This window comes from Poeciliopsis prolifica, unplaced genomic scaffold (assembly GCF_027474105.1).
Source record: "Poeciliopsis prolifica strain line A6 unplaced genomic scaffold, Auburn_PproV2 SCAFFOLD030, whole genome shotgun sequence".
Taxonomy (NCBI): Eukaryota; Metazoa; Chordata; class Actinopteri; order Cyprinodontiformes; family Poeciliidae; genus Poeciliopsis; species Poeciliopsis prolifica.
This window is the reverse complement of record NW_026562405.1, coordinates 3,038,900-3,066,131: the sequence shown is the minus strand read 5'-3', so window position 1 is coordinate 3,066,131 and position 27,232 is coordinate 3,038,900. Positions and strand designations below refer to the sequence as shown.

General features: G+C 34.8%; 2 protein-coding genes across 3 annotated transcripts; both read right to left on the bottom strand.

Annotated features, from left to right (window-relative positions):
- Window positions 1-293: 293 nt before the first annotated feature.
- Window positions 294-9,273, bottom strand: LOC129372748 (protein phosphatase 1 regulatory subunit 12B-like). 2 transcript variants are annotated; one of them, XM_055050218.1, is made up of 8 exons: window positions 9,002-9,273; window positions 7,037-7,171; window positions 4,439-4,455; window positions 4,198-4,336; window positions 2,609-2,710; window positions 2,491-2,541; window positions 2,365-2,415; window positions 294-564 (listed from the first exon to the last, which is right to left on the bottom strand). In XM_055050218.1, exons 1-8 carry the CDS (start codon window positions 9,140-9,142, stop codon window positions 478-480), a joined length of 723 nt encoding a protein of 240 aa, XP_054906193.1. In that variant the 5' UTR covers window positions 9,143-9,273; the 3' UTR covers window positions 294-477. The 2 variants fall into 2 exon arrangements, with proteins under 2 accessions (XP_054906193.1, XP_054906194.1); XM_055050219.1 differs by lacking the exon at window positions 9,002-9,273 and adding an exon at window positions 8,824-8,903.
- A 1,950-nt stretch (window positions 9,274-11,223) lies between these two features.
- Window positions 11,224-25,879, bottom strand: LOC129372888 (immunoglobulin-like and fibronectin type III domain-containing protein 1). Its single transcript, XM_055050454.1, has 24 exons — window positions 25,827-25,879; window positions 24,200-24,286; window positions 20,750-20,872; window positions 20,515-20,654; window positions 19,988-20,087; window positions 19,875-19,898; window positions 19,697-19,751; window positions 19,421-19,616; window positions 19,010-19,123; window positions 18,601-18,763; window positions 18,247-18,519; window positions 17,720-18,091; window positions 17,028-17,152; window positions 16,781-16,922; window positions 16,407-16,700; window positions 16,033-16,329; window positions 15,322-15,498; window positions 15,078-15,206; window positions 14,644-14,952; window positions 13,889-13,974; window positions 13,614-13,806; window positions 12,267-12,563; window positions 11,484-11,810; window positions 11,224-11,360 (listed from the first exon to the last, which is right to left on the bottom strand). Exons 2-24 carry the CDS (start codon window positions 24,237-24,239, stop codon window positions 11,356-11,358), a joined length of 3,981 nt encoding a protein of 1,326 aa, XP_054906429.1. The 5' UTR covers window positions 24,240-24,286; window positions 25,827-25,879; the 3' UTR covers window positions 11,224-11,355.
- Window positions 25,880-27,232: the final 1,353 nt, after the last annotated feature.

The following is a 27,232-nucleotide window of genomic DNA, read 5'->3' as shown; positions in this document are numbered from 1 at the left end:
TTTACTACAATGAGGAATTAGCAGTAATCAGAGTTTAGGTTGATTAAAAAATATATCACAGAGTCCCTGTGTAGAATAGTGATTAAAAGAAATGCAGATGCAAATTATTTCAATTGCATTTAAATCCACAGTCCCAAATCAAAGATGATACAAAAGAATATAACTTGTCCATTTCCAGCAGCCCTTTATTTTAAAGAATTGACATTTCATATAAAATACTACCCATAATATGTTAATTTGCACAAATAGCTCAGATACAAAAACATGTGCTTTACAAAATCAGAACAACAGCCTTTCGTAGATGCATTTTATTAATATTTCACACAACAAAAAAGTACAAGAAACCTTACGTTTAGAGAAAATCGGCATAACCACAGTCCTTTCATATGTTACTTCAGAGGTCAGTTTATTCCTTTACTGGACTTAAAAATAGCTTTTTATGTGTCCCCCCTTTCTCTCCCCTGCCTGCTTCCTGTTTTACTTGGAGAGTTTAGTAATGACACGGATTAAAGCCCCATTCTCATCCTTCAGCCTTTGGTTTTCTTGCTTCAGCTCAGCTTTCACCTGAAGACAAAAAGCACAGAAAAGCCTAAACAAGCATAAAGTTCAGATTTAAGCTAATTGGAAGACTGGTTACATTTCCAGAGTGTCTTCGCTAATGACTGCTGAAGACTGGAACCAGCTCTCTCCATGACCCTGCAAGGTTAAGTGGGTCTACTTGATGGATGAGTATTTGCAGTCGCTATAATGAGGTTTATGTGAAGATAGCTTTGTACAGTGGTCTTCACACATAACATATTTGAGCTTCTTTAAATGAACTAGAGTTTGCTTCCTCTATTGGTCTGGACCTTTCATGCAGGTTTGAATACACTCAAGTGAACCCTCGTGTGGAGCAAATGACCTAAGACTCACTTTTGCTAAAACCAAACTTGGTTTTAGCAAGTGATACCAGCTAAAACCATCAGACTGATTCAAACCAACTACAGGAAATAAACATCTATTTGAACCTCATGAGTCACAACTCCTTAGCATTATAGTTAAAATGAGTCCTTCAGTATTGCTCATGCTGCTTCTGCATGTACTGAAATTGTAACTAATTTGTTGTTTTCTGCTTAGCAATGCTGCTTTCAGCATGTTGTGGGTAAGGAGGTGCAGAGCATCTGGTCTCATTCAGCTTGCAGCAGTATTTGCTGATGCCATTCCAAAGTTAGAAAATCACATTGTGGAACCTTAGTTGTATGAGCTGCTCTTGACATTCAAAACAGTATTATATTTTCAACAACAGCACAAATATGCACAACAGAAATGCAGCACAAAGCACTTCCAAAGTTTATTTTTTGGGGGGGCTGTGCTTTGTCCTGCCCTCTATCCTTTCTGTCCAATGGGAGTAGTGATCATCACACACATGGTTTTACTTACAAAGTAAACTCTATTTACAGACAAAAACACAATGTGAAATGAACAGCACAAAACAAAAAAAGTCAATTTTTGGTGAGCACCAAACAAGTGGACCAAAAGACTTCTGTGAATAAACCCTAAATTACTTTTTTAAGCAGTTTCATCAAAACTAACTTTTGGTGGCTTTAATGATGACTAAAAAAAGTTGGTCCTCCAATTTAGTATTCTTGATTTAGTTAAACTCCACATACACATAATCAATCAATAGTTTTTATTGCTTAAATTAATTTAAAAATAAATGCATGTTAAGTGAAATCATACAATAGTTAATAGTCACTATAGTTAACATATCAATATCTATGACTCAACACCCAATGGAATTATATAATTATCACAATGCCACAAACTTAATTTCTGAAATGTAGTTTTGTTCCTGTCTCTATTCAGTCAAAGCTGGTCAAATCTAGTCAGTCAAACAATCATCCATGTACACACATAAACACACACCAATCCACACTCACATTATCTTTTGTGTCAGGGTTTATTTTCAGACTAGTATCCGATGTTTGTTAAGGCAATTTATTGACAGAAAACAAAAAACTCTTGTTGGAATCTTCTTGGGCAGCACAGAGCAGACTATTGTCATTTGACAGTGAACAATTGCTGTTCACTGTGGCTGTGGTGTTGATGTACTCACAGCTTTCAAAGCCAACAACAGAATGGTGACAAGTGATACCAGCTAAAACCATCAGCAACACAATGTCTCACAAACATTCACACAGTTTGTGTGTGCTTAATAACACTCAGGGTAGGAATATTAACACGCTCATCAAAACGTATAAATATTCGCTTTCAGTCAATCATTTGAATTTCTTTCTTAGACCACAACCCACTTCCTCTCTTCCTCTGCTATTATTATTATCGGGACAGTTCTGATTACAGATGCTCTCAGTGAATAAAAATTACCTTTAATTGTTCTTCCATATCTAATATCCTCTTTTTAAGGGTCCAACTTTCCTGTAATGATAATTTATTAAACATGAATAGAGCAGTTTCATTAAAACATACAAAATCAGATTGATGAGTGTGTACCTTTTTCTCTGCTTCAAGCATTTTTGAAGTACAATCATCTGGTTTTCCCTTCTGTTCAAGTGAAATTATATTATTATTATTATTGTTAAATTGCCCAAAATTAAATTAATTTGCACACCTGCACAGTCTGTAGCTGGTCCTGAATGGCAGCCAGGTCTTGTTTACTGGACTCTAGTCGGGACTTGAGCCTTTGATTTGTTGCCAGTGCCTTTTCATACATCTGTAAAATTCACATTCATTTTTATAGCGCAGGAAATGTAAACAAATAAAACAAAATGGAGCAAGGTTAAATAAATGCATACGATGACAAGATTATATAAACAACAATTAAATACATATAGATCAATGATATAACTGAAATAACAAAACAACAAAATTAAATGTGGAGTCTGTGGTAGCTTGATTTCTCCATGTGTAAATAATATATTTAATTGTATATATATATATATATATATATATATATATTTTTTTTTTCCCTTCTCACCCACCGCGGGTGGTTCTTATCCTCTGAGCTCGGGTCCTCTACCAGAGGCCTGGGAGCTTGAGGGTTCTGCGCAGTATCTTGGCTGTGCCAAGGACTGCACATTTCTGGACTGAGATGTCTGATGTTGTTCCTGGGATCTGTTGTAGCCACTGCTCCAGTTTGGGGTTACTGCCCGAGGGCCCCGATGACCACAGGCACCACTGTGGTCTTCACCTTCCAGGCCCTCTCCAGTTCTTCCCTGAGGCCCTGGTATTTCTCCAGTTTCTCGTGCTCCTTTTTCCTGATGTTGCAATCACTTGGTATTGCTACATCTACCACAACGGTTTTCCTCTGTTTTTATCCACTACGACAATGTCTGGTTGGTTCGCCATTACCATTTTGTCTGTCTGGATCTGGAAGTCCCACAGGATCTTAGCTCTGGCGTTCTCCACCACCTTTGGGGGTGTTTCCCACTTTGATCTCGGGGTTTCCAGTCCATATTCTGCACAGATGTTTCTGTACACTATTCCTGCCACTTGGTTATGTCGTTCCATGTACGCTTTCCCTGCCAGTATCTTGCACCCTGCTGTGATGTGCTGGACTGTCTCAAGGGCCTCCTTGCACAACCTACACCGGTTGAATATATATATATATATATATATATATATATATATATATATATATATATATATATATATATATATATATATATTTAATGATTAAATATAATCATATTTGATGATTAAATATATTTAATGATTATGCAATGCATTGAAATTGTACTTCAACACAATTATGTACTGTACTTCAATACATTTTTGTAGTGAAGTACAACTGTGTGTTCAGTTTAGATTGACTTATTTAAAAGTATGTAACATGCATTAGTTTGTAATTTCTCCTTTCAACATTAACCTGTAGAGAAATAATATTTGCACTGTGTGTTTGGGTAAACCTGGATGAAAGCCAGTTTCGTTTTGTTGAGTAGGCACCCTATATAACACACTAAATCTCACCTACAGGGAAGAATTTTGGGAACAATGAAGTGGTGGTATCTATGATATGAGGTTTTGAGCTGGCAAAGGTCAAATCTTTACATAAGCTTAATATATCATGTAATTATATACTTTATAATATAGATTACCTGTGTTAACACAAGAGAATTGATACAGATTTTACTTTTTTCACCGTTACTGTAGAACAACAACTCCAAGTGAAAAGCTCAACAATCAAATCACAGCATTTGCCTTTTTATAGTCACTGTTCATCTTCTCTTCTTCTGCCTTCTTCTTTGCAGACAGTCTGTTCTCCCTTCGTAGAAAGTAGGACTCTGCATGATTTGTTGATGTGTCATTGTAGACGTCAGATGAGCTAGATGAGCCCAATCTAAAGACATAACTTCTCATTATGAGTTACCCTCAAACTTTAGCAAGCATTGAAACATAGACTTTATTTGTGCTTCAGTATCCAAAGTCATGGAAAACTTACCTAGGCAGCCTTTCATTCTAGAAGAGAGAAAGTAGGTTTTAGAATATATTTAGCTTTTATTTAAACAAAATACATGCATTCTTGTTGTAGTGAGGGTCAACCTCGCCTCACCCTTTTTAACCAAAGTAACGTTTTTAATTTTATCAATAAATTAACATGTACTTCATTTCTGCTTACATTTTAACTTTTGGCAATGTCATTTTACCTATAATGTGAGCCATTTTAATGTGTTCCATGAAACAGTTTATGGCAGTCAGACATACCAAAGCAAGTTAAAGGAGGAGAGAGGAAATGATCCCTTAAATAAGCTCACAAGCAGAGATAGCTAAACATATCCAAAAAAGGTAATAACTCTGGCAGGGACACTCACATTTTGTTCACTTTTGCCTGCTTAGTAAGGGAAGGTTGTGTGGTCTATGTCTTCAGAAAATTTCAAGCAAAAACTTTTGTCAGAGAAGGACAACATTTAAATTGGTTAACATGCCAATAATTAAAGAGATAGTGGGCTTCATACAAACATTCTAAAGAAGAAAAGAAGAAGAAAAACAAAAGGGGAAAAGGGTGCTGGTTTTATTGTAATCCAGAGACATAAATGCATGGAACATATAAAAAAAATGTAGTGCACACAATATTTATTACATAAATCCAATGGGTTATATATAAAAAACAAAACTAATAAATGTGTCAGTAAACTTTAACAACTATCTCCAGCTAACCCAAGTGAGTAATCTCCTTCTCATTTCTCATGTGGTGATGTTCAAGTCTAACACATTTTTTTCTTGTAAGGGTGAGCTTCGATAGAAGACTGGCAATGTTTTTTTTAACCATTTACCTGATCATTTTTGTTGTATGTTCAGTAATTTTCATTGTTTGTACATTATTGTCAGTCTAGTGAATAACAGCTACCGTAAGTCATAAGTGCTCCACTGTCACTGGTTAAGATAACTTTTTGCTCAATTGCACAGCTTAAAGTAATAATTGCACGACCTTCAGCATCAGAATTCACTGTTAGGTTGATGACATAAGGATTCAACTATTGTAGATGTGTTACTTACAAGCATAAAAAAATCTTAATCCTTGAATGCCTTGTCATGTTAGTTATTGTATCAGAAACATAATCTGATATATTTTACTTGGGTTTTTACAGACACATACAGATGTCATTTTGAATTACACAATCTAACATTTAAGTTGTTCTCATGTGAACACGTAATATCAAAAAAGATAATGTCTGATACTTTAATTATGCACTCTTCTATTTTAAAGCCCACCAAATATCTCAACATAAAAGTAGACCATAGATTCGTGCTCAAAGAGATTTATGTCAAACACAATTAACTGCAAGTCTAAAATAGAAAAAGAGCCAAGACTTTGTCTTACAGACACTTTGTGTAAACACTGCAATACCTTTGTTCAGACATTTAAAAAAACCTCTGGATCTTCACCAGACCCTGAAATCAACCCCTCAAAGGATGTCTCACAACATGTGACTTAACTTGGTAAAAAGTTATTAATCATAGACTCAAGCACATTGGTTTAAACAATGTGGCATCATGTAAACAGATACTATCAAATTTGTCCAAATAATTATTCAATTATTCATGCTTAAAAGTGTTTTTCCTGTCTCTGAGTCTTCCTCCAGTCCTCCCAAATCCCTTAAGAGACTTTTTTATTCCTGCTGACAAGTGGAAAATATTAGCTTCCCTTAGGATTAGCTGAGACATAAACATCTATAAATACTTTGAGTTCCCACCATCACAGTCTTCTAAACCAAACTGTTGTTCTTTTTCTTATGATTGTGGTCTTTGAACAAGTCATATTTTTTTACACTTTTCTTTACAGTCTTCATTTCTCCTTTCTAGCTTTTCCTCACATGCTGGTATTTTCTGCATCCTTACCTCATGCCATAAGTAAGTTTTAAACAAATATAAAATATATATAAGCTTAGTCATACCAAAGCTTTCTACCAAAATTTTCTTAAGGGTATCAATATAAAGAATTATAAAACATTGTAGGTCAATCATTGTGATGTTTATAGTTTGTAAAAAAATATATAAATAAAGACCATACTTTGAAGTTTGTTTTTGACATTTAAAGGTTTTATAGACATGTTAAATGTATTTGTCAGTTCCATCTCTATACAATCAAAAACATGGTGCCGGTCTTACATAATACACCATGATCTAATGCAGAAACAGAAATGTTTGATTCTCATAGGAAAATATACATATTTCACTTTTTGTCTTCAATTGCAAAACACCATATGAAATACAGGATTAATATATTACACTTAAACAGAATGAGCCTATAGCTCACGATTTGGAACTTATATATTTTTTATGATAACATCAATGGAATTATCTTATTTGAAGCAAAAAAATGCTATTACAGTCATCTCTATTTACGCTCAAATATAACATTTTAATAATTATTTTCCAAAATACATGGCTCAATTTTTACTTTTAAAGTAGTATAAATATTATTGCATTCAAATTTGCTCAGGAACTATCATAACATTTCACTAAGGTATCTCTCTTGGCATGAAATCTATTTAGGCATATTCTCTAACAACACAAGATAAGAAAAATCAGGCCTTACCCTCAGGCTTCTGGTGTTGGCAGCAGAGGAAACTGGACAAGAGTCAGACAGCAATTTTCTGATGAACGGCTCTTCTTTGTTTTGAGAAAGTAGAGATGACATTGTTCTGCTGGGACCACTGCATACAGTTGTACTCTGATACAAAATACCAAAGCAAAGAAAAAAATATTTATATTACAAGTTATGAAAAGCACACTGCCCGAGATGGGGTTCAGGTGAAATTGTCTCAGTTTGAAGAACGCCAGTGTGATCTTCATGAGATGGAAACACATATTAGATGTGAGTGAAAGAACACAAGTTTGAGAATGTGGGTGAGTGGGAGGAGTAGGCGGGCTGTGGACTGTAGGGTGTGTTTATGTGTGTACGCAAGGATTTAGATTAAGTTGTTTGTAACATTTCTGATGTGAAGTCACATTTTACTAAAGCAAGTGATTCAAAAGTTTACTATGTTTATGAATAATAATAATAATAATAATAAAAGACTGTTGAGTGTTCAACAGCTTGAGAGGAATGTATAAAGCAGTTAAGGTCACATCATGAATATGGTAGTATATCAAATATTTAAAACAAAAAAAAATAAACAATGTCAACAGATCTAAAACACTTGAAATGTGATGTTTTTCAGCCACCTTGTTCAGCCCATCTGGCATGTCTTTGTAGATCTGCAGTATCCTAGTTTGAACTGCAGAGTCTTCGTTTGATTTCCAGATTATGGATTGAGTAGTGCTCTGTGAGATGTTAAATGCTTGTTCAGATATTGTTTTATTAAGAAAATGTAAATTAAAAATCCGTAGAACCATTTTCAGATATTTATCCGTAAGCCATGTCTCACATGGGCTACCCTCTATCTTACTGCTACAGTTAAGTATACTACCATTATTCTCAGTTTTTTTAACCTAACATCTATATAATGCATTATACTTTGGAATTATAATGTGAAAAAGTGCCTCTCTGTCTTTCCCTTCTGAAATTCTCAAGTTGTCTTTCATATTTCTGTTGTGTTCTTCATTTTTACAGCTCAGCAAGCAAGCACCATCTGCTGGTTTAAAAATTACTTACAACAAAAATAAAAAAAGCAGTTTAAAAGTATGCCTACAAGTTTTGTGGGATGAACAAAACTTCCTCTCCCTGCCCCGCGACACACACACACACACACACACACACACACACACACACACACACACACACACACACACACACACACACACACACACACACACACACACACACACACACCAACTTGAAGTAAAAATTGTTGCAACACATTATCAGATGGCAGGAGCAAATTACTCCCGTGATCAGAAGCTACATGTCTTGAAAACCTTCTATTTGACATGCACATAGAATTTTAGAAAAAAAATTGACATTTCCTATTAAAGTAGCAATTACAAAATTAAATACTGAGATTTGACTTTCTTTACACATAATGTATTAAAGAATTTCAGTTTGCATTGTTCAAAACTTAGATGGCGAGTTCTGTTCATGAACTTGAGCAGAACTCTATTTAATAAACTGCTTAAAATCTACAATTTTCAATGGGTTTTGCGGTAGTTTTTGTTCAGTGGCTGGACAGGGAGAAAAACAGAGAGGAGGGAAAGACATGCCGTTAATGGGCCGGGAAACGAACCTCTGTGTTGAGGACTGATCTGCTCTGCCACTTGGCCACATGACGACCCTAAATGTGTAGAACTTTTATCTAACAAAAATATGTTGCCTATAGCTTTCATTCGACATTCTTCGTTGGAATAAACGTGGCCAGAAGAGGAACACGACATTAATCTGCTCACCTTTAATCACCGCCACCTGCTGGAAGTTTGTAAGCTAACGCTCTTTACTGCAATCAGGAAGTCGATGTTTTATAAACAAGACTAACTTGTTTTAAAACAGATGTATAAAATACTTTTGCTGATGCTGGAAAATTTACGAGAACCTAAGCAACACTTGTGTTTCTGAAAAGTTAGATACCTTTTCTTGAATTAACGTCTTGGACTTGGCTGGTGGAAGTAATGACAGGAGCAGAGCAGCGGGGCTTCCTTTAGCAACCGTCGGTGGCAAAAAGGTAGGTTTCCCTTGTGTTTGTCCTTCTTCTCTTGCCATTAAGACCATTGGAATGCCCAGCAGCACACATGGAAAAAGTGAAGTGCACTAAATACACATTAATTAAGCGACCAACATATTTTTTTTGTAAATAACATGCGTGCATTCTTGTTTAGGTAGGCTATATAGTGTACATCGTACTAACATGTAGCCTATTTGTTTTTAGCATGCAGCCTACTTTTCTTAACCTACTTGTGCAATATACTTCACCAGGTATGACGTCTTTGAATTCATATTTTCTGAATTTATGAATTTTAAGCTTGTCCTTTCATGGTCTTGTAACTGTCAAAGTTAGCTGAAAGCCAAATAATGGCAATCTTAAACATTTATTTACTCAAATTATTATTTTACCATATTTTTGCCAACATCCACCTAATTAAAAACATAATTTCCCTTAAGAGCTTTTTATTATTAGAGTAACATTAGTTATGTGTTAATATTCTTTTACTTTGCAGAGATCAAGCAAAACATATTATCAGTATAGTCTAAGATTATTAAGTTTGTACTCAAGATAATTACCATTTCACTAAGTAAGGACTTATTTGGGTATGATTTTAGAGATTAAAGCAGGTACACAATATGGCCAAAAAAGTCATCATCTGGATTTAATTTAGCCAACAGATAAGAGCCTTCTATTCCGAAATTACCATATGGTCAGATCTTTCACTCGACAACAAGTTCCAGCCACCCATCCATTTTCTTACACCCTTATCCCATTGAGGTTGAGAGGGGTGCTGATGCCCATGTCCAGCGGTCAACGGGCAAGAGGCGAGGTACAACCTAGACAGGTCGCATATTGGCTTATTTAACCCCAATGATCCTCTGAGTAGTGTCATTGAAGTAAGGGCATTTTCACAAACATTTTGTGAAAGAAGCTCGCATGATTCATTTTTTAGCAATGAAAAACATAAATTAGTGAGGCTAAATTGAGAAAAAAATCCTTCAGGTTGCAAGAAAGAATATAGATTGAACTCTGGAGCAATGGAAGGTATTTAGAATATTACAGATTTTCCCTGTTTCAGAGTGATTGGCATGTCAGGGTAAGAAACGATACACTCTTTATTCTTAGTGCCTAGTTGGTCAGGTCCACATTAAGCAACATTCCCTGATGGAGGATATTTCAAGATGACAATGCCAGGGTTCATTGTGCTCGAACTGGAAGAGTGGTTCAGGGAGTGTGAAACATAATCTTCACACATGGATTGGCTGCCACAGCGATGTTCAACCCCACTGAGAATTGTTGGGATATGCTGGCGAAGGCTTTGTGCAGTATTCAAACTCCGCCATCATCGATATGATCTTGGTGAAAAATAAATGCCACACTGGATGGAAACGAACCTTGTGACATTGGAGAATCTTATGGAAACAATGCCACGGTGACTGTGTGCTGTAATCAAAGCTAAAGGTGATGCATCTAAATATTAGTGTGACCTTTTTTTTGGGGTGGCAACTTTTTCTGTGTCGTTAGTATCCAGTGCGCACACAGGATTCTAACAACACAGAAAACAGATGTACAAATGATCTTCAACTACCCATTATGTGAAATTTATATTATAATGTTTTCCCCATTTATTATGATTTCTATGTAGGTGCTTCACAATGACTGTTTTTTGAAACTGAATTTAACATAATGAGCTCTGGTTGAGGGAATATATTAGAATAGTAAAGGTCCATTTTATATGGAGACATGATTTATTTCTAAACTGTAAGGTCTTTAATAGTACCTTAACAAATTATTTAAAGCTGAGTCACAATTGCTTAATCATATATCACACTTAAGAGTTGCCAGATATGCTTACAAGTCCAAAAACTTTCCTAAAACAATTTTTGTGTGAATGTATTGTAGAGTAGCATATATTGATGTAACTATATTATACGCTGCTGATATTATTAATGCTGATGGGTCACTTTCAGTAACATCTAAACAACTTTTGCATGACTGAACCCTTAAAACATATTTCATTTTGTATATGCATGAAGAGGCCGGTTGCAAATATACCATGGTAACATTAATGTGTTTGACAAAACAAGGAACAAACGCAACTTTTTTATTACAAGTTTCAAATTTTTGACAAACAAAAAGATTCATATGCGTTTGGTGGATCACTTTATTGAAAAGGGTGCCAGTTTAAAATCCATACAAGGTTTTGAAACTTGTATTGATTTGAAATGCAGTGAAGAATCTCATGGTTCTGGCTGATTCTTGACATTACTAATCCACTTTATTCTGTAAAGAAACACATTTTTATCTTCATTATGCTTCATTTGCAGCACACACTCAAATGTTTCAACCTGACATCTTGGTGGATTTCTCCATTTCATGAATCTTAAACAATTTTTGATAGCTTACCTCTAACATTTAGTATCATTGAGGACTCTGCGTTCCCGAGTTTGTTCTCAATGATAATTTTGTATTCCCCATTGTCTTTGGGTCCCACTCGAAGTATTAGCAATGAGCAGACTCCACATACATTTGTTATGTGGTAGTTTGTGTTTGTGTTGAGGCTGATGTTGTTGTGGTACCAAGTTACATGTGGCGCTGGGTCACCTTTTACTGCACAGCTCATGTAGCATTCATATCCTTCAGGAGCTGTGCGTCTCTTTAAGGGGATAATAAATGATGGAGGTGACTCAAAATACAGGGGTTTCATCTGAGGCGTGTCAACTTTGAACTTTCCTGAAAGATAAATTCATTAATGTTACTGCAAGAAAACATAATATATTGGTAACACCAAAGTAAAAATCAGGACCCCACATGTTTTTCTCACTGCTGTTTATAACTAGAACTGTATGGTGAATGTTTAGATGATTTCAGTAGGTGCTGCATTGGCTTAAGTTATTTCCTATATGCCTACATAAATATTCGTCATCACTGCTGTAACCATAATCTGTTTCATATTAGGGCATATATGATGAATCCTTTCTGTTACATTCTTTGTTTGCACCACATTTAGTGAACCAGTTGTAAAAATCATGCTTTGCTTCAAAAGCAAATATATTTTATAAATTAAATGTAATCAACACGCCTTACTAAAAGATAACTTCCATTACTAGAATTGCAAAATATATGTGTTTCTTTTCGTGAATGTATTTTTTGTTGTCCCTTTTAAATTGTCTCAAAATTCACACAAACCTTTTTCCTTTTTTAAAGCAAACACAGGGGACTCAGATGGTGGTGACAGGCCCATGTCGTTTTTCGCAAACACTCTGAAGTAGTACTCCCGCCCAGGCATAATGTTGACAACTGTGAACTTGTTGTTAAAAAGGTTGTCAGCTGCTGTCCTCCAAGTGCGCTTGAAGGAGTCCCTCTTGGACACCATGTAGTGTAGTCTGTCATCTCTTTTCTCATCTGGAGATGGACCCCAACATAGAGTCACTGTTCCTGGTATGTTCTCATCCAGCTCTACAGGGCCTGGAGGCTTGGGGTCATCTAAAAGAAAATTAGGACACAGATATATATATTGGCTGATGAATCCCCCTTTAAATTTTTTATTTTTTTCTTCAAAGCTGAATTGGTTACCAATGTGAAAGGTTTTTGAAAAGTTTATTCCCTGATCATTTTTTTCTTGTCATAAATGTCCTGCGGTTTAAAGTTTGGTTAATAAGATGCCAAAAAAAAAAAATGCTGCAGTGACTGATTTTATATATATTTTTCCCTTGAATGTATAGAGTATGTGTTAAGCTCACACAGTTTTAAAAATTACAGTTAGCAAGTTAAATATGGCTTGTCTGTAACCCGATGGCTAAACTAGTACATAGCTTTCATCAGGCTTGTGCTGATATCTAAAAAGCATAGTAAATAAACAGTGTAATATTTGGCACAAAAAGTAGAAAATCTACCACTAAATTTTGTGGATGGTTTACCAAAGTCTATAGATCAAAATGAAAAAGACAATGAAACATAGTCTAAATGTAATAATGCATATAATATTACCTTAGCATCAGAAGGAATAATTGTTCCTCTACTGTTTTAAATTAAAGCAATCACATCATGTTATGATGGCCTGAAATTATTGAGCTTATGACTGAATGACAGTCATATGGGCAGGTATGATGCATCTGAAACTAATGCTTACTATATTCCTTTAGTTATGTAATTTGAATTGTTAATAATTCTAAAACTACATAAGAGTTCTCTAAAATCCTACTTGTAACTACACACAACTGATTTGACAACACAAACTCCAAACTTTACGTTCTAATGTGTGGACAAAATTGTTAGAAGTGTCTTGTGGTTTCTGCAGTTCTTGGCAGCTGGATGGGATCTTTTTTATGCATTTAATTGGCTTTAAAGACTTGATCTGCATTTTTATTCCTATGTAGGACCAATATTTTTTTAACAGATCCATATATTGATAAGACATTTTAAATCAATGTTTTTTCACTTCAGCAGAGAGCATTTAATCTTACGATTTATTTCTTTGAAGTGTTTGCTCTGTTCATTGAGATATACAGCCAAATCTGAATGCTGGACCTTTACCTGTAACTCTGATTTCTACACTGAAGCTTTCCTGACCAACAATGTTCTTGACAGTGATCGTGTAGATACCACTATCTGATCTCTCAGATGTGGGAATTAACAACTGAGATCCTCTATCTGAATTGGTTATAGTAACATGTTTGAGCAAAGGAATTCCATCCTTAACCCAAGAAATGTCAGGCATCGGAGAAGCCTGTAGATGATACAAACAAAATAATTACCAAAAATATTGTATGTGGCACATTTTCACACAAGCATGGTCGAAAGTTTTATACCTCAAAGTTGATGTTGACTCGAATAGTGTTTCCAGATTTCACCACCATCAAGGTCTTCATGTTGCGGTCCTTGAACCTTGGTCTCACTGTATGTTAAATTTAAAAATGTAAGTTTAATTAACATTTTTATTTTAACAATATTGCTACATTATTTATTTTGTACTGTTGGGGCAGTATGGTAGGGAAAAATAGTGTGTGCAAAACGCATTCATAATTTTCATTGGCCTAATGTGCTTCCTGGTGAATCATCCTGAATTCAGAAAAAACTGAAGCCTCAGCGCAAAGCTTCTCTCTGTGTAGCATAGAATTGTTTTTTGCTAGAAATCAACCTTAAAAAATTACTTTAATAGTTGTAAAATGCTATGTTGGTTTTAATTAAGTCTTTGCAAATTTTGTTTGTTTTGAACAATCATAATTTTGTTCTTGACAACATATTCCATTGTTAATTGCCACTATTCACTATTCCAACTTTGAAACTGCAAAATTGCACTACACAAAGATCAGAAAAAAACTGATTTGGTGACTATACGTTATATAATTATTAGATAATTAGAAGAAAAACTAATAGGCTTTTTAATAATTTTTGTGAGACACTTTTGTGAGTTCTGAATACATATTTTGATGAAGACATCAGATAATGCCAGAAATACTATTACTACTACTACTACTACTACTACTAACAATAATAATAATAATAATAATATAATAATGATAATAATCTTGTAGTGTTGATAGACTTTAACTAAATTTCTTACCAGGAGGTGGCATGGCAATGATGTAATTGTCAAAGCCTTGAGGATCCCCATTTCCACCATAATTTGTGGCAATTACTCTCACCCAGTATGCAGCCATTGCCTTGAGGCCCAGCACAGTGTAGGAAGTTAAGCTAATTGGAGTGGCATTGCAGCAGGTCCATTCAAGGCTCTCTATTGGTCTGATTTCCACATAGTAGCCCTGGGCTTCATCTTCTACGCCTTTCACTTCCTTTGGTTTAGTCCAAGCCAATGACAATGTAGTGTAACTTGAAGATGTTATCTTAAGGTCTATCACTTTGCCTGGAGGTTCTGAAAGCACACCGAAGCAAATAAAAGTATAACTATATTCCCTTTTAAGATTTTTTTATTTTCTGTGTGTAAAAATAAACAAAAAAACTTGAACACAATTCAGGAGAAAATTGTGGCCGGCTTACTCTTGGGATCTCTTGCAATAACTGCCTCACATGGAATACTGGGTTCTCCAGCACCAGATAGGTTGATGGCAGACACTCTAAATCGATATTCTGCACCCTCAAAAACATCTTTCACTGCATACTTTGTATCTGAGAAGGAACAAAAAAGCTGCTATTATAGTACTCACTGTCTTTATTCAAGTCGGCATATGCCACTTACTGCTAAATACCATCACTCTTTAAACTGTTATAGCGTGTGTCATACCTGTAATTGGCCCATTTTGATTTACAAGGCTCCAGTAATTTGTGCCTGTCTTGTTCTTTTCCAAGTTGTATCCCAAAATTTTAGTTCCCCCTGTATCACAGGGTGGACACCACGACAGGTTGATACAGTCTTTGAAGGCACTCACCACTTTGGGTGCTGTTGGTGATCCAGGGTAACCTGTTGCAAAAAGAATACATTTTTATATTTAGTTTATTTTTTATGGAAGTCTGGGTATGAGCATAGCAAGTGATTTCCATCACTATGCATTTGAACTTAAGATCATTTGCAAGGGAGGAAATCCCATTTCATTATTGGGGGGAACAATAAGTTCAGTGAAATATAATGTAAAATGTGGTTTAAAAAGCTTTTAATGTGTTCATGCTGCACTAATTACTTATGAAAAATGACTAGTAAGTGTCTATGCACATGTCTTTTTCAGTAAACAAATTGTTGAGACTCAGAAGCTTAGATATGAGTTTGGTTCAGTGTCACTAATTCAATTTTTATTCCAACTTTACAAAAACCTAAGGCTCTAAATAAAAATAAATATTGATTTATTGTAGTGGCTCTCAGTACAAGTTATGTGTTATTTAAATTACAATTTGGGTTAGGGATAAGGATGGGGTTAGGGTGAGCCAGTGCCCTTTGCAGCACTGTTGTTGCTCCTCCCACACTTTGGACTGAACCATGAGACACTGTTAGAAGACTTACGTAATACTCCAGCTGGTATGTCCCCTGTCTGCAGGTAATCACTGATGCCTTCAGCATTCTTGGCTCTAATCCTGTAACAGTATCTTCTGCCAGGGTCCACATCAGTGTCCTTGTAGCTAGGGATACAAGAGATCTCTCCCAGATTTGACCATTTATTTCGACCCACTTGTTGCCGTTCTATGATATAATTGGTAACTGGACAACCACCGCTGTCTTTTGGTGGTTTCCATTTGAATTCAACAGAAGTAACCGCACTTTCTGTTATCTCAACAGGGCCTTGTGGGGGTGTTGGTTTGTCTGTTGGCAAAATGGGTGGAGTTTATGGTTTGTTAAGGATAAGAAGTTGATCTATTCTTTTGTCAACGTAAACCTACCAAGAACTATAAGCCTTGACTGTGCTTCTATGATTCCAAACTCATTTTTTATTTTGATTTTAACTTCTCCAGTATCTTTTCTTTGACATTTGGTAAGGCGCAGTTGACTCTCAGTATCTGAAGTATCAATTTTCACATTGACTGCAGGCAGAAGCTCGTCATCATTCTTGTACCAGTGTATGTTCATTGGTGCTCCACCTGAGAAAGGCAGCTTCCACTCGGCATTGTCACCTACCCTAACAATCACTGGATTTGTAAATTTACCTAGAGCATCAGGGTCGAGTCTTGGTGGGTCTGTAGTGTGGAAAGAAAAACAAGCGTTTTTTGACAAAGTTGCCATTAAAATTTTATTTCAAAATTTTTATTATTCTGACCTTGGACATTCAATGTTGCCTCTGATTTGCGTCCTTCAGCTTCAAAGCGATACACAGCAGTGTCATCTTTTTTACAGCATTCAATCTTTAATATGTGACAGGCTCCATCTTTGATTATCTTTACGCCATCTTCCTCTGTCAGCTTATCAGACAAAAAATGGAGAAATGAAAAAATCTTAAGACATTTTGTGTAAATGATTAAAAAGTTTCATTGTAGCTGTACTGTACAATTATTTTATTGATTTACCAGCTTTCCATTTTTATACCAGCGTCCTTCAGAGGTTTCACTGTTTAGTTTGCAGGACAGCTCTGCTTGGTCACCAACTTTGGCATTCATATCTGACAGACCTCTGACAAACTGAGTTCCTCGGTCTGCATTTTGACAAAAGGACAATAACATGAAAAAAGTATTTAGACAACTTCTGCTCTCTTTAACATCATATGAAAACTGATTACTCACCATCTTAACATTTTCAGACCTCACTATTTAGGCCAATTTGTCAGGGTTCTTTGCAGAGAGGCACACTTTTCTTATTAGTTAAAGCCAGAACATTTTCTTACAAATCACTTTTTTGCTAACTTGATAGATTTCTGACTAAGTAAAACACTTAATCTTACAGATATGTATTATTATGGATAGGTAGATGGATTCTGGAACTGAAATAGTGTACACCCTGAACCTATTAAAGTATTGTAACTTTTGCAAAATAATGCATAAGGGAAAAAAAAAAAAGACTTGGCCCATCATTTTAAAAGGATGGTGATATTTATCCTAACAGTTTTTGTTACAGTTAAAACTGTTTATCATTATTCCACATAATTGGTTCCTTTTTGTCAATAGCTGTTATAATTACACATGTATTTCTGTCGCTGTATTTCGGAGCTAGCACATTTGTATGAACTTGCAAACTCATTTTCATTATTTGATCAAAGTTTTACCTATGGCAGAGTCAGAAGCCAGAAGAGCAGCTCTGGATTGCTTCTTTGTCTTGTCATTGCCATCATCTGTTTTGCTTTCATCATCTCCTAGTAGGTTTTTATTCTTGCCATCTTCATCATTCTCGTCTCCATCGTTCCCTTTTCCTGTTCCATCACATGTACCTTCATCATTACCATCTCCACCTTCCCCTCCGACTCTTCCTTCTTTGCCATCTTCTACTTTTTCCTGTGTATCTTTGTCTGCACCATCATTTTCAGCCTTTGTTTGCTTTGCAGTGTCCATTTCAGTGTTTTCTTTTGGAAACTTCTGCTCTTCTGATATTGTCTTAGATTTATCACTGGCTTTGGCGCCCTTACGTCCACTTGAATCAGCTGAATGACAGTTGGCACAAATGCAAGATAAGAAAAAAAATATCAGAAATGACAAGATGAAGTAATTTTTGGATGTATATGCAAAATATTATATTATTATATATTTGATAATATAGACATATACCAATATTTTTTAGTGACAAAGGACAATATACCTTGGATTGTGAGTGAGGCGCTGCTGGAGGTTATTCCAGCTATGGCATAATATGTTCCCTTATCTGCCATTTGGCAATCTTTTATTCTCAGGGTGTGAGTAAGTTTGTCCTCTGAGATGGTGATCTCATATTTACCACCATGTTCCAGTGATGCATCCTCTTTTGACCAAGTTATTTTGTTGAGAGGTGTTGACAACACGCACTGAAAGATGGCATCTTCATTCTCAGTGACTTTACTGTCCTTGATTTTTGCTACAAAGTCCACATCAGGTACTAAGAGAGGTGAAAAAGGTACAATGCTTTATTTCTAATGAATTCCCAGTCTTGATTTGAAGTGTGATAATTAGGGCTTACCTTGAAAGTCTGTTGTAAGAACATTAGTCTCTTCAACATCAACTTGATAAAATCCAGCATCCTCTCGCTGTGGGTCTTTGATGCTGAATAGATAGTTTATTCCAGTTTTCTGAAGGCTGTGCTTTGAGTTTTTGTCATCATCATATGGAATCAAGGTCCCATCCTTGTCAAAAATAAGAATTTTCTTTTGTTTATTGAAGATTTTTTGATCATTCCAATGTTGTTTTCAATATCTTTTTACAATTTTATTTCTTTTATTTAACCAGGTAAACCCCAGGTAAATCTGTTTCTGATTTATTACCCACAAAATGCTTTCACCATGAGATCTGGATCTCATTTTCAAGAGGGACCTGGGCAGAAGTCTGTAATACACAGCAACCTGATTATAAAATATGACATTTTAATTCACCTTGTATAAATTAATTTCACTGTTGGGATCTCGTAGTTTCATATCGAAGCTGAATTCAGCTCTTCCAGACGGTTTCACTTCAATTTGTTTCATGTTGTCCAAATTTTCTACAACCTATAATGTAAAGATAAAAAAAAAATACATTAATACTGCTGCAGATTTGCTTACTATTGGCAACATATTGTACTGAACGTATGCCTTTTAATATATAATATATAATTATACCCTGTTTTAGCTGCAGGCCATAAAAGCCTCATGTAAAAAATAATTACAAAACTCAAGCATCTTTTGTCTTTTCTGACAAAAGATGCGACTCAAAATACAAATTGATTTCCGTAAGAAAAAATAAATTTTGCTGGTTGAAAATGTATTCTCACTATTTGTACAGTCATTAATACTATCAGTTAGCACCTTTGATTGCTCATCTTCCCTCTCCTTTTTTATCTGTTTGAGTTTCTTCAGTAACCAGCGGAAGTCAGTAATGCCAAACTCCAAACAGATTCTTTCATAGTCTTTCTTTGGCGCACTCAAAAGCAGTTCCAAGAGTTTAGGATCAATTTCTCCCTCTTTTTGTTGAGGGAGTTGTTTTTTTCTGGTGACTACAGTTCTGAAAAGAAACAAAAGTATCTTCCTTTAGGTTTTATAATTTTAAATGACTGATCATTCTTAAACTAAAGCTGAACTTACGTTTTCTTAAGCATAGATCTGAAATCTTGTGTGGCCTGCCCATTTGATCCAGTTGCTAAAAAGCAAAAAAGAAAATGAAAAAAGTGGATTAAAGTCAAGTGAAAGATGCATCATTCAGTAATTATTGCTTGACAGACAAAAAAGATGCATCTTCTTATTTAGTATTTACATTTCGTACCATTCTGTGGCTTCTTCTTGAAGGCTGTTTAAGAAACACAAGCAACAAAAAGGACAAATAACCAGCTGTAGTGTAGTAAAATTATTTTGTCTTATGAAAATATGAACTCATACCTTCAACAACATTCAGGGTGACTGCACAGACTGCTTGTCCATACTCATTTGTTGCAAAGCACTTGTAATTATCCGCTTGTTCAAGTTTAATATTTACTATCTGTCAAAGTGAGAATAAAGATAACATTTCAGTAGAGGTGCAAGAAAATACTTTTTTGCCCCCAAAACAATAACACTTTATAGCTGTATTACATGTTCTTAGGCAAAGTCTTAACTGTTTTTCTCTAAGCAATGAATTTCAAAGTAAATCTGTATTTTGAAGAAAATATTATGTAATTTTAATTTTCCTGTTGATGATGTTATTATATGTCTGAGCACTTCAGTCACCACATGTTGCCCTAAGTTGGAAAATACAAGCGTTTCAGATTTGCAAGGGAATTTCTTCTCCAGGGAAAAAATATAGCCATTCTTCTTATTTCTCAACTTTTACTTCAAGCTATATCTTGGAAATTGGATGTTCAGACTTTTTGAATATTGCCTTTTGTTTGTTTTGCTAAAAGGATAGGATTTTTTTCTTTTATATATACCTCAAGTACATGTTCGTGAGCTCGTTCATCATATCTGGTGCTGTACTTTTCTTGATCATCCATTTCACCCTTGTTGCGAGCCCATGTAACAGTTGGTGGTGGCTCTCCACTAACCATAGCTTTAAAAAAGGCTTTTTTCCCTTAAGAAAGTTAAGACAATGACACATGGGACAGTGCAAAAGTGGCATTTGATCATTTTATTTTTTTTAGTATATCATGCAGTATTTTACTTTACCCTCTTGAGCAGTTGTAGTCATTGGTTTCCTGGTAAAATCTGGTGTAGATTTTCCTGCAGGAAGTCGCTCTACAAACTGAGTAATCATAACCCCTGGGACTCTGGACCTTTTCTTGATGGCCACTGTTGGGATTTGTAGAAAATATATTTAATATGGAAGAATCATGGTTGTATATTTGGATGTAAGTGAAATAACATGCTGGTAAAACAACTGAAAGCAGCATGCAAATATATCCTACACAACCCAGAGTGAGGTAAAGGATGTACTTAATTTTGGCTTATCTACAATATGTGTAAAACTAAACGTTTAATTTAAATTAGATTAAGTTTGATTAAAATTAGGTTGAACGTAAGATTAACTTAAAATTTTTAATATTAACCATAAACCAAAGCCTCATTTTCATCTATTTTTTAAGCAGCAACATTAACCTCCATATAATCTGGTGTATACCCCACAGTGAGAATATTTGTTTCTGATTTATTACCCACAAAATGCTTTCACCATTTGTCATGTTATACTCTCAAACTCTAACAAAGTTTAATACTTTAGTAATAGATCTAAACAAGTTGCACATAATTTTAAAATATTAGGAAAACTATTTTTCAAGTTGTCTTTTTTAAGAAAAGGATATGATACTTCCATAACCATCATACGACCAGTGCACCTTAACTGCATACTTGCGCTCTTCCCCACATTGTTTTTGGGAAACTTGAGAGTGGAATTCTCCAGATTTTCCCATGTGAGCTGTTGACCTCTGCTCCTCTTCCAGTTAATCTGACCCTGTTGGGTTTTTCACTGATTAATGCTTTTTCCTGCTTGACTAATTTTAGGTGGATGACTATGTGTTGATAAGTGGACAATTGTGCAAAGGTGAATACATATCAAGGTTATTCATTTTATAAATGATTTCACAAATTTTATTTCACAATTAATTCCTGGCCCAGTTAAACACTGTTATGTGCTTATCTATTAAATGTTAGGCCAATAAAACACATTGACATTTGTAGTTGTTACTAGATAAAATGTAAAGAAAATCAACTGATACCACTATTTTTGCATGTGCTGGCTGCAGTTTAACATCAGACTAACACCAGGGGTCACTGTTGGCTTTCCTTTTTTGCCAAGACCTATAGTTGTCTACATTGTGACAAATCATGTTTATTTGATGTATTAAGATACTATTTTATTTGTCAGTTCTTAAAATATTTGTTTTATCTCTAAATCAGTCAAAAATTTACAAATGTATACATTTTTGCCCAAATAAAGTATATTCTCTTAATTTTTCCGGTCTTGTTTTAAATGTGTGTGATAGCTTAGTAGACATAAGATTCAAGCAAAAGCTACTGCAAACACAAACACCAGCAGGCCATCTGTTTCAGTGCATCACCTCTGAACTGCTCCTGTTACCCTCTATCTTGCACATTAAGTGTATCTTTACAGCTGCTTTACATGAATAGATCAACGATCTACTTACCATATAGCCCTGCTGTGTGAAGTGTCAAACTTGGCAACAAACTTCTGCTGACTACGACTTATTTGACACTAAAAGTTCTCACACTTGTTTTATTTAAAAGTCTTATACAAACTTGCTGGGAGCTTACTTAGAAAAAAAAGACATTGTGAACATGATTTTATGGGAAATCAGTGAAGTTAGTATAAGCAACTGATTAATTTTTATAAATATACAGTTTAGTCCAGTTTATTTATTATTGCACTTTGTCCTCTGAGTCATTTTAGACTATGCATTTAGCATAATTATTTCCCCAGCTGGCGTATTACAGCTTTAGGACATGCATTGAATATTCATCAAATTGTGTGTCATCTCTCCAGGGGGGATGGTTTATGTTCTTATATCATCTGAATGCAGGGAGGATTCTTGTAGCCTTGTTCCTTAAGCATTGATTATCTCAAAATCCACGTCTGTTCTGATAGCAGTCTTTCGTTTTCTTCTGCATACCAATTGCTCCTTGAAGAACTGTTGGGTTTAGGCGGCAGCAAACCTGAGGATATCTTCCGTAAGAAAATGTGTTGGCTGTTCTTGCAGATATTCCTGTCATAAACCATTCCGAGCCACCTCTCTTTGCCTTGAGAATTACTGAGAGTTGTTTAAGAGACTTTGAAGTAGTCTTTTGTGAAAATAGAAAATCGAATGGTACATTGCATTTCCTACATAAAATGTATACCGTCACATCTTTTCTTTTTAACTTAACTACATAAAGCATTTATTTCTGGTTATAGTCCTGTTTTTCCAGAAAAAAGAATTACTAATTTTTGCTCGAACCTTTTAAGGAATAGATAAGTCTGCACTCATTATATAGTGTTGTTTTATACGTCTTAAGTTTAGATATGTAAAACAAGACAATATATAAGTTAGGTTGAGCATTTTAGAATTATATTAGAATTGATGGATTAGCTTCTATGTATTGCATACTTGTTTTCATTGTTTTATTTACTATTTGGAATCAATAAAAATAAAAATGTTTTGAATGATAAAGTTGTTTCAGAAGTGTTTGTTTTTGAGCTTAATTGCTTCAATTCCTGAAGTGTGAGGATTCTGTTTATCATGTACATAAAAATTGTGTTATTTCAGATAATATTCTAAGCATATTTGCCCGTTTTAATTTTTTAGCAGTAACATCTGCCGAAATGAGAGTGAAGGCCATGTGTATCATTATCTCTTTCCACACAACAGTTTCTTCATATCAGCTAATAAAAACATGTCCTTGTGAAGCAGCTGATGTTCCACTTTCATATTTACACACAGTCACTGATGCAGGTCATTGAGGTCATAAAATTACATGTGAGATAAGCCAGAAAAGAACAACATTGTGTCGAGAAGAGGATTACTTTCACTGCTCATCTATTCTGCTCATGCATGCCAGTTCAAATCCGTGACTTCCTCCATGGTTAGGGCAGGGCAGAGGTGTAATTCTAATGGATTTTCTTAAGTCTTCCATTTCATCTTTGTTTTTTCCAAGTATGCTACCAATGGAGTGAGAGGGTTCTCAGGGTTGTCTTCAGAGCGAAGTTATGCGGCTGGTGTGTTGTATTTATGAGCATTTTTTAAATGTCTAATGTTTATAATTTAGTGATATTTAGTACGCAGTTATCTAATAAATATGCTGATTAAGATCCCCAAACTTTGTTTATATGATAAAATTCATATAAACATGTGAATCTCCACAGTTTGGAAATCCTTTATTGATTGTCTCATAATCTTTCCAAATGTTTTGCTAACAAACACCCACACACACATTGATACCAATGAGAACAATTTATCAAAACATTTTAACTGAATAATTAGGACTGAATGAAACGGCTGGAGTACCGAAAAGGAACCCACTCATGCATTTGGGATAACATGGAAATTCCATGTAGAAACGCCTATTAGGCCTTTTTCCTGCAAGGCACTAATGCCAACTGCTCCAACAAGTAGTAATTAAACTTACCTGAGGATTTTGGTTGCTCTTGGGGAATTTTAGAACTCATTGTAGCTTTTGTTTGTTGGTTGTGACTGAATTCTTGATGTCTTTTGGCTAAAGTAGAAAAAAAAGATGATTAAAAAACTGAACTGCAGTTGTGACATGTTTTATTGCAGTCTGTATTTATATAGCTATTTTTATTCTTTTACATTATTTGTGTTTATAATTAGTAGAGAAAGTCGTAATTCATTTGGTCATTACAGTTTTTATCATTCTTGAGTGACTCTTCCCTCATGGCTTCAAATAAACACAGTGTGACACCTAAAAACAGAGCCACTGCACAGGAAAGGTTAAAAACACTGTCTTGAATCTTCTCATGTGGCAAATGTTGCCTTATGACATCAGTCTGTCAATTGGGATGGCTTGAGTGCTGCGTGACTTGTGGAGACAGTTGGAGACAAACTGGGAAACTGTAAATGAGGAATGTGAAATCCCACCTAGTGCTTTGCTTGCCAGCAATTTTAACTGCTTTGGGACCAAACATAGCAAGGCATGTTGTAGCAACCAGACAAGTAAGGCACATTTTAAGTTAACACAAGCCTCTTCATGCCTCTTTGTGTCTTTATTTATTTATTTTAAAAAAAGGCATTTTAAACATATTTTTAATGATTAAAATATTGATGTTGAAGCCCACAAAATATTTTAGTAGTTTCATCATACAACAGCAATGAACACTTTATGGTTTTGAAGCATGAAATAAATAAATCTATTTTATTGAGTTTTATGATGAAATTTTAACAAACTATTAAATGCCATTCCACAAATTTCAGTAAATCAGAAGAATGAAAGTGTAGGGGTCAATATTTTTTAGTTCAACACTTCAGACATAAGCAGCAAATAATGACTTTTTAAGTAAAAGATTGAATAGAAAGAGTTGGAAAAAAATGAATACTTCATGAGGTTTTCTTTTTTGTTCTGAATTTTTTGAGATTTAAAAAGACAGAGTGTAATTTTTCAAAAGGTGCAAATGTCCTTCAACATATATGGCCTTGGAAAAGTATATTAAACCTTTGATGTGTCACACATTCTGTTTGATAAAATGATCACAGACTGAAATGATCATAAAGGTCACATTCCTCTGTCACTTTCTTTTTTTGTAATCTTTGATCATAAGTAAGGATGTTTTCAGGAAGTTCAAACTATGTTATAGACCTGTTTGTAGCATGTCAGGCTTTATTTCTTTGGATTTTTGCTCTTTGAATGATCGAATGTATTAAATGTTTGAGAGTACATCATGTCTGCCAGTTATGTTGGCATTTGACATTATGACACCTTCAGTTTTCAATGAACAAAATTCTTTTAGCATAGCATGTTACATTTAAATATGTTCAATAATGTCAATAAAATCTACCTGTATAAGTCTACTGAACGACAAACGCAGTATTTACTTTGACACAAAAAATCTGAATGGTTAACCCTCTTATCAAATTATGGACATGTCTTGTTTCAATAATTCTGCTAGTTTTCTGACAATCTCAGTAAATTATTTAAGAGCTAATTAAAACATTGTTTCAGTTTTCTATTTATAGAAAAGTTTATACTTAATTACTGATCAGAGAACTTTCTTACGAATTCATAAAAAAATCACACTTACTTTCAGCTCTGTCGGTTTTTCTCAGATAAACATGTTTTAGCTTCTTTAGCTTCTGCTCCTCTCACAAGGTGACAGTTCAGATGTGGGTCCCCTTTTTGTTTGGTAATTAAAGTTTGGAATGCTTAATAACTCCTTACATGGACACTTTGTAAATCCCATTTTACCACAGCATGAAATGATATCTCTAAGAAAGCGATCACTCTCCAGTTGGGACTGAACAGTCTTTATAACAGTACATTCAAACTGATACTAGACATATCAAGTAAACATCTTTCTATTATTTAAATTAAGATCATAAAAGAAAATGTCAGCAATATATATTAATATCAGGAATGTAAAACTATGATAAATTGCTATGCATCGCTATTCACATTACATTTGTAACGGACATCACAGTACCACACAGAATGTGACATATAAATCTCCATTACATGTGTGTTTTAATTTTCTTCATGCAACATACAACACCATCCACAAGCTTTTCATTGGCAGCATCATACCCTTTTAGTAATGTGACCACTCAAGTATGGACTTTATTGGTCTATTAAGATCAACATGATATATTTTACTTAGTAAAATGATCCAATTTTTTTATACTAATGGATCCCCTGTTCCAATAATTATCTATATGCATCAGCTGGAATCTCGCAGCAGGCCTGTGGCATTTTATTGGTCACACTGAACCTGCTGTTGCATTATAAAAAGACAGTTAGTCATTGAGTTTGGGTTGCTCTGGACACTGTGTGCAGAGATTTTTTTTCAGTTTATATTGTCATAGGTTAAATACGCATGAAATTTTCTGACTGTGAGAAGTAACCCCACGTTTGTTAAAGAAGGTGACACAGCTGAGAAGGAAGCCAGATGATATTTGTGCAGATTATCAGAAATGTTACCCCTGACCCGGTGGAGAAAATGAGGTAAACTCTCAGATATAGTGCTGGCAGACATTTTGCTCATCAAAAGGTCTGACATTATTACATATAAACTTTCTTCTCCTGGCTTAGCGATTTGTGAAACAGATCATACATTACTAGTCTGCTTGTGCTGAATGTTGAAATATCAACAGAATACTCATCTTAGTTTGTTGAATGAATGGAGTGTTTACATATACAATAATTATAAAATCTTAGAACTGTTTACCTTAGAACATAGTATATCTAATCATTTTAAGGTTTACAGACATGTTGGCATGTGAAGTATAAATCCAAGACCAATTTGAACTTTAAACATGATCATTTAGTAATTCTACTTGAGAGAACTTTACACTTTGAAAGATTTCTTCTACATATGTTCCCATTGTTTTTTATTACTTCCACTATCCTGCAGTCAAGGTCTTTGCCTTTTCTGGGTCATCCTAACTATGAAATGCCCGCCAACGAGGTAACATCATTTAGAGTTTGTACATT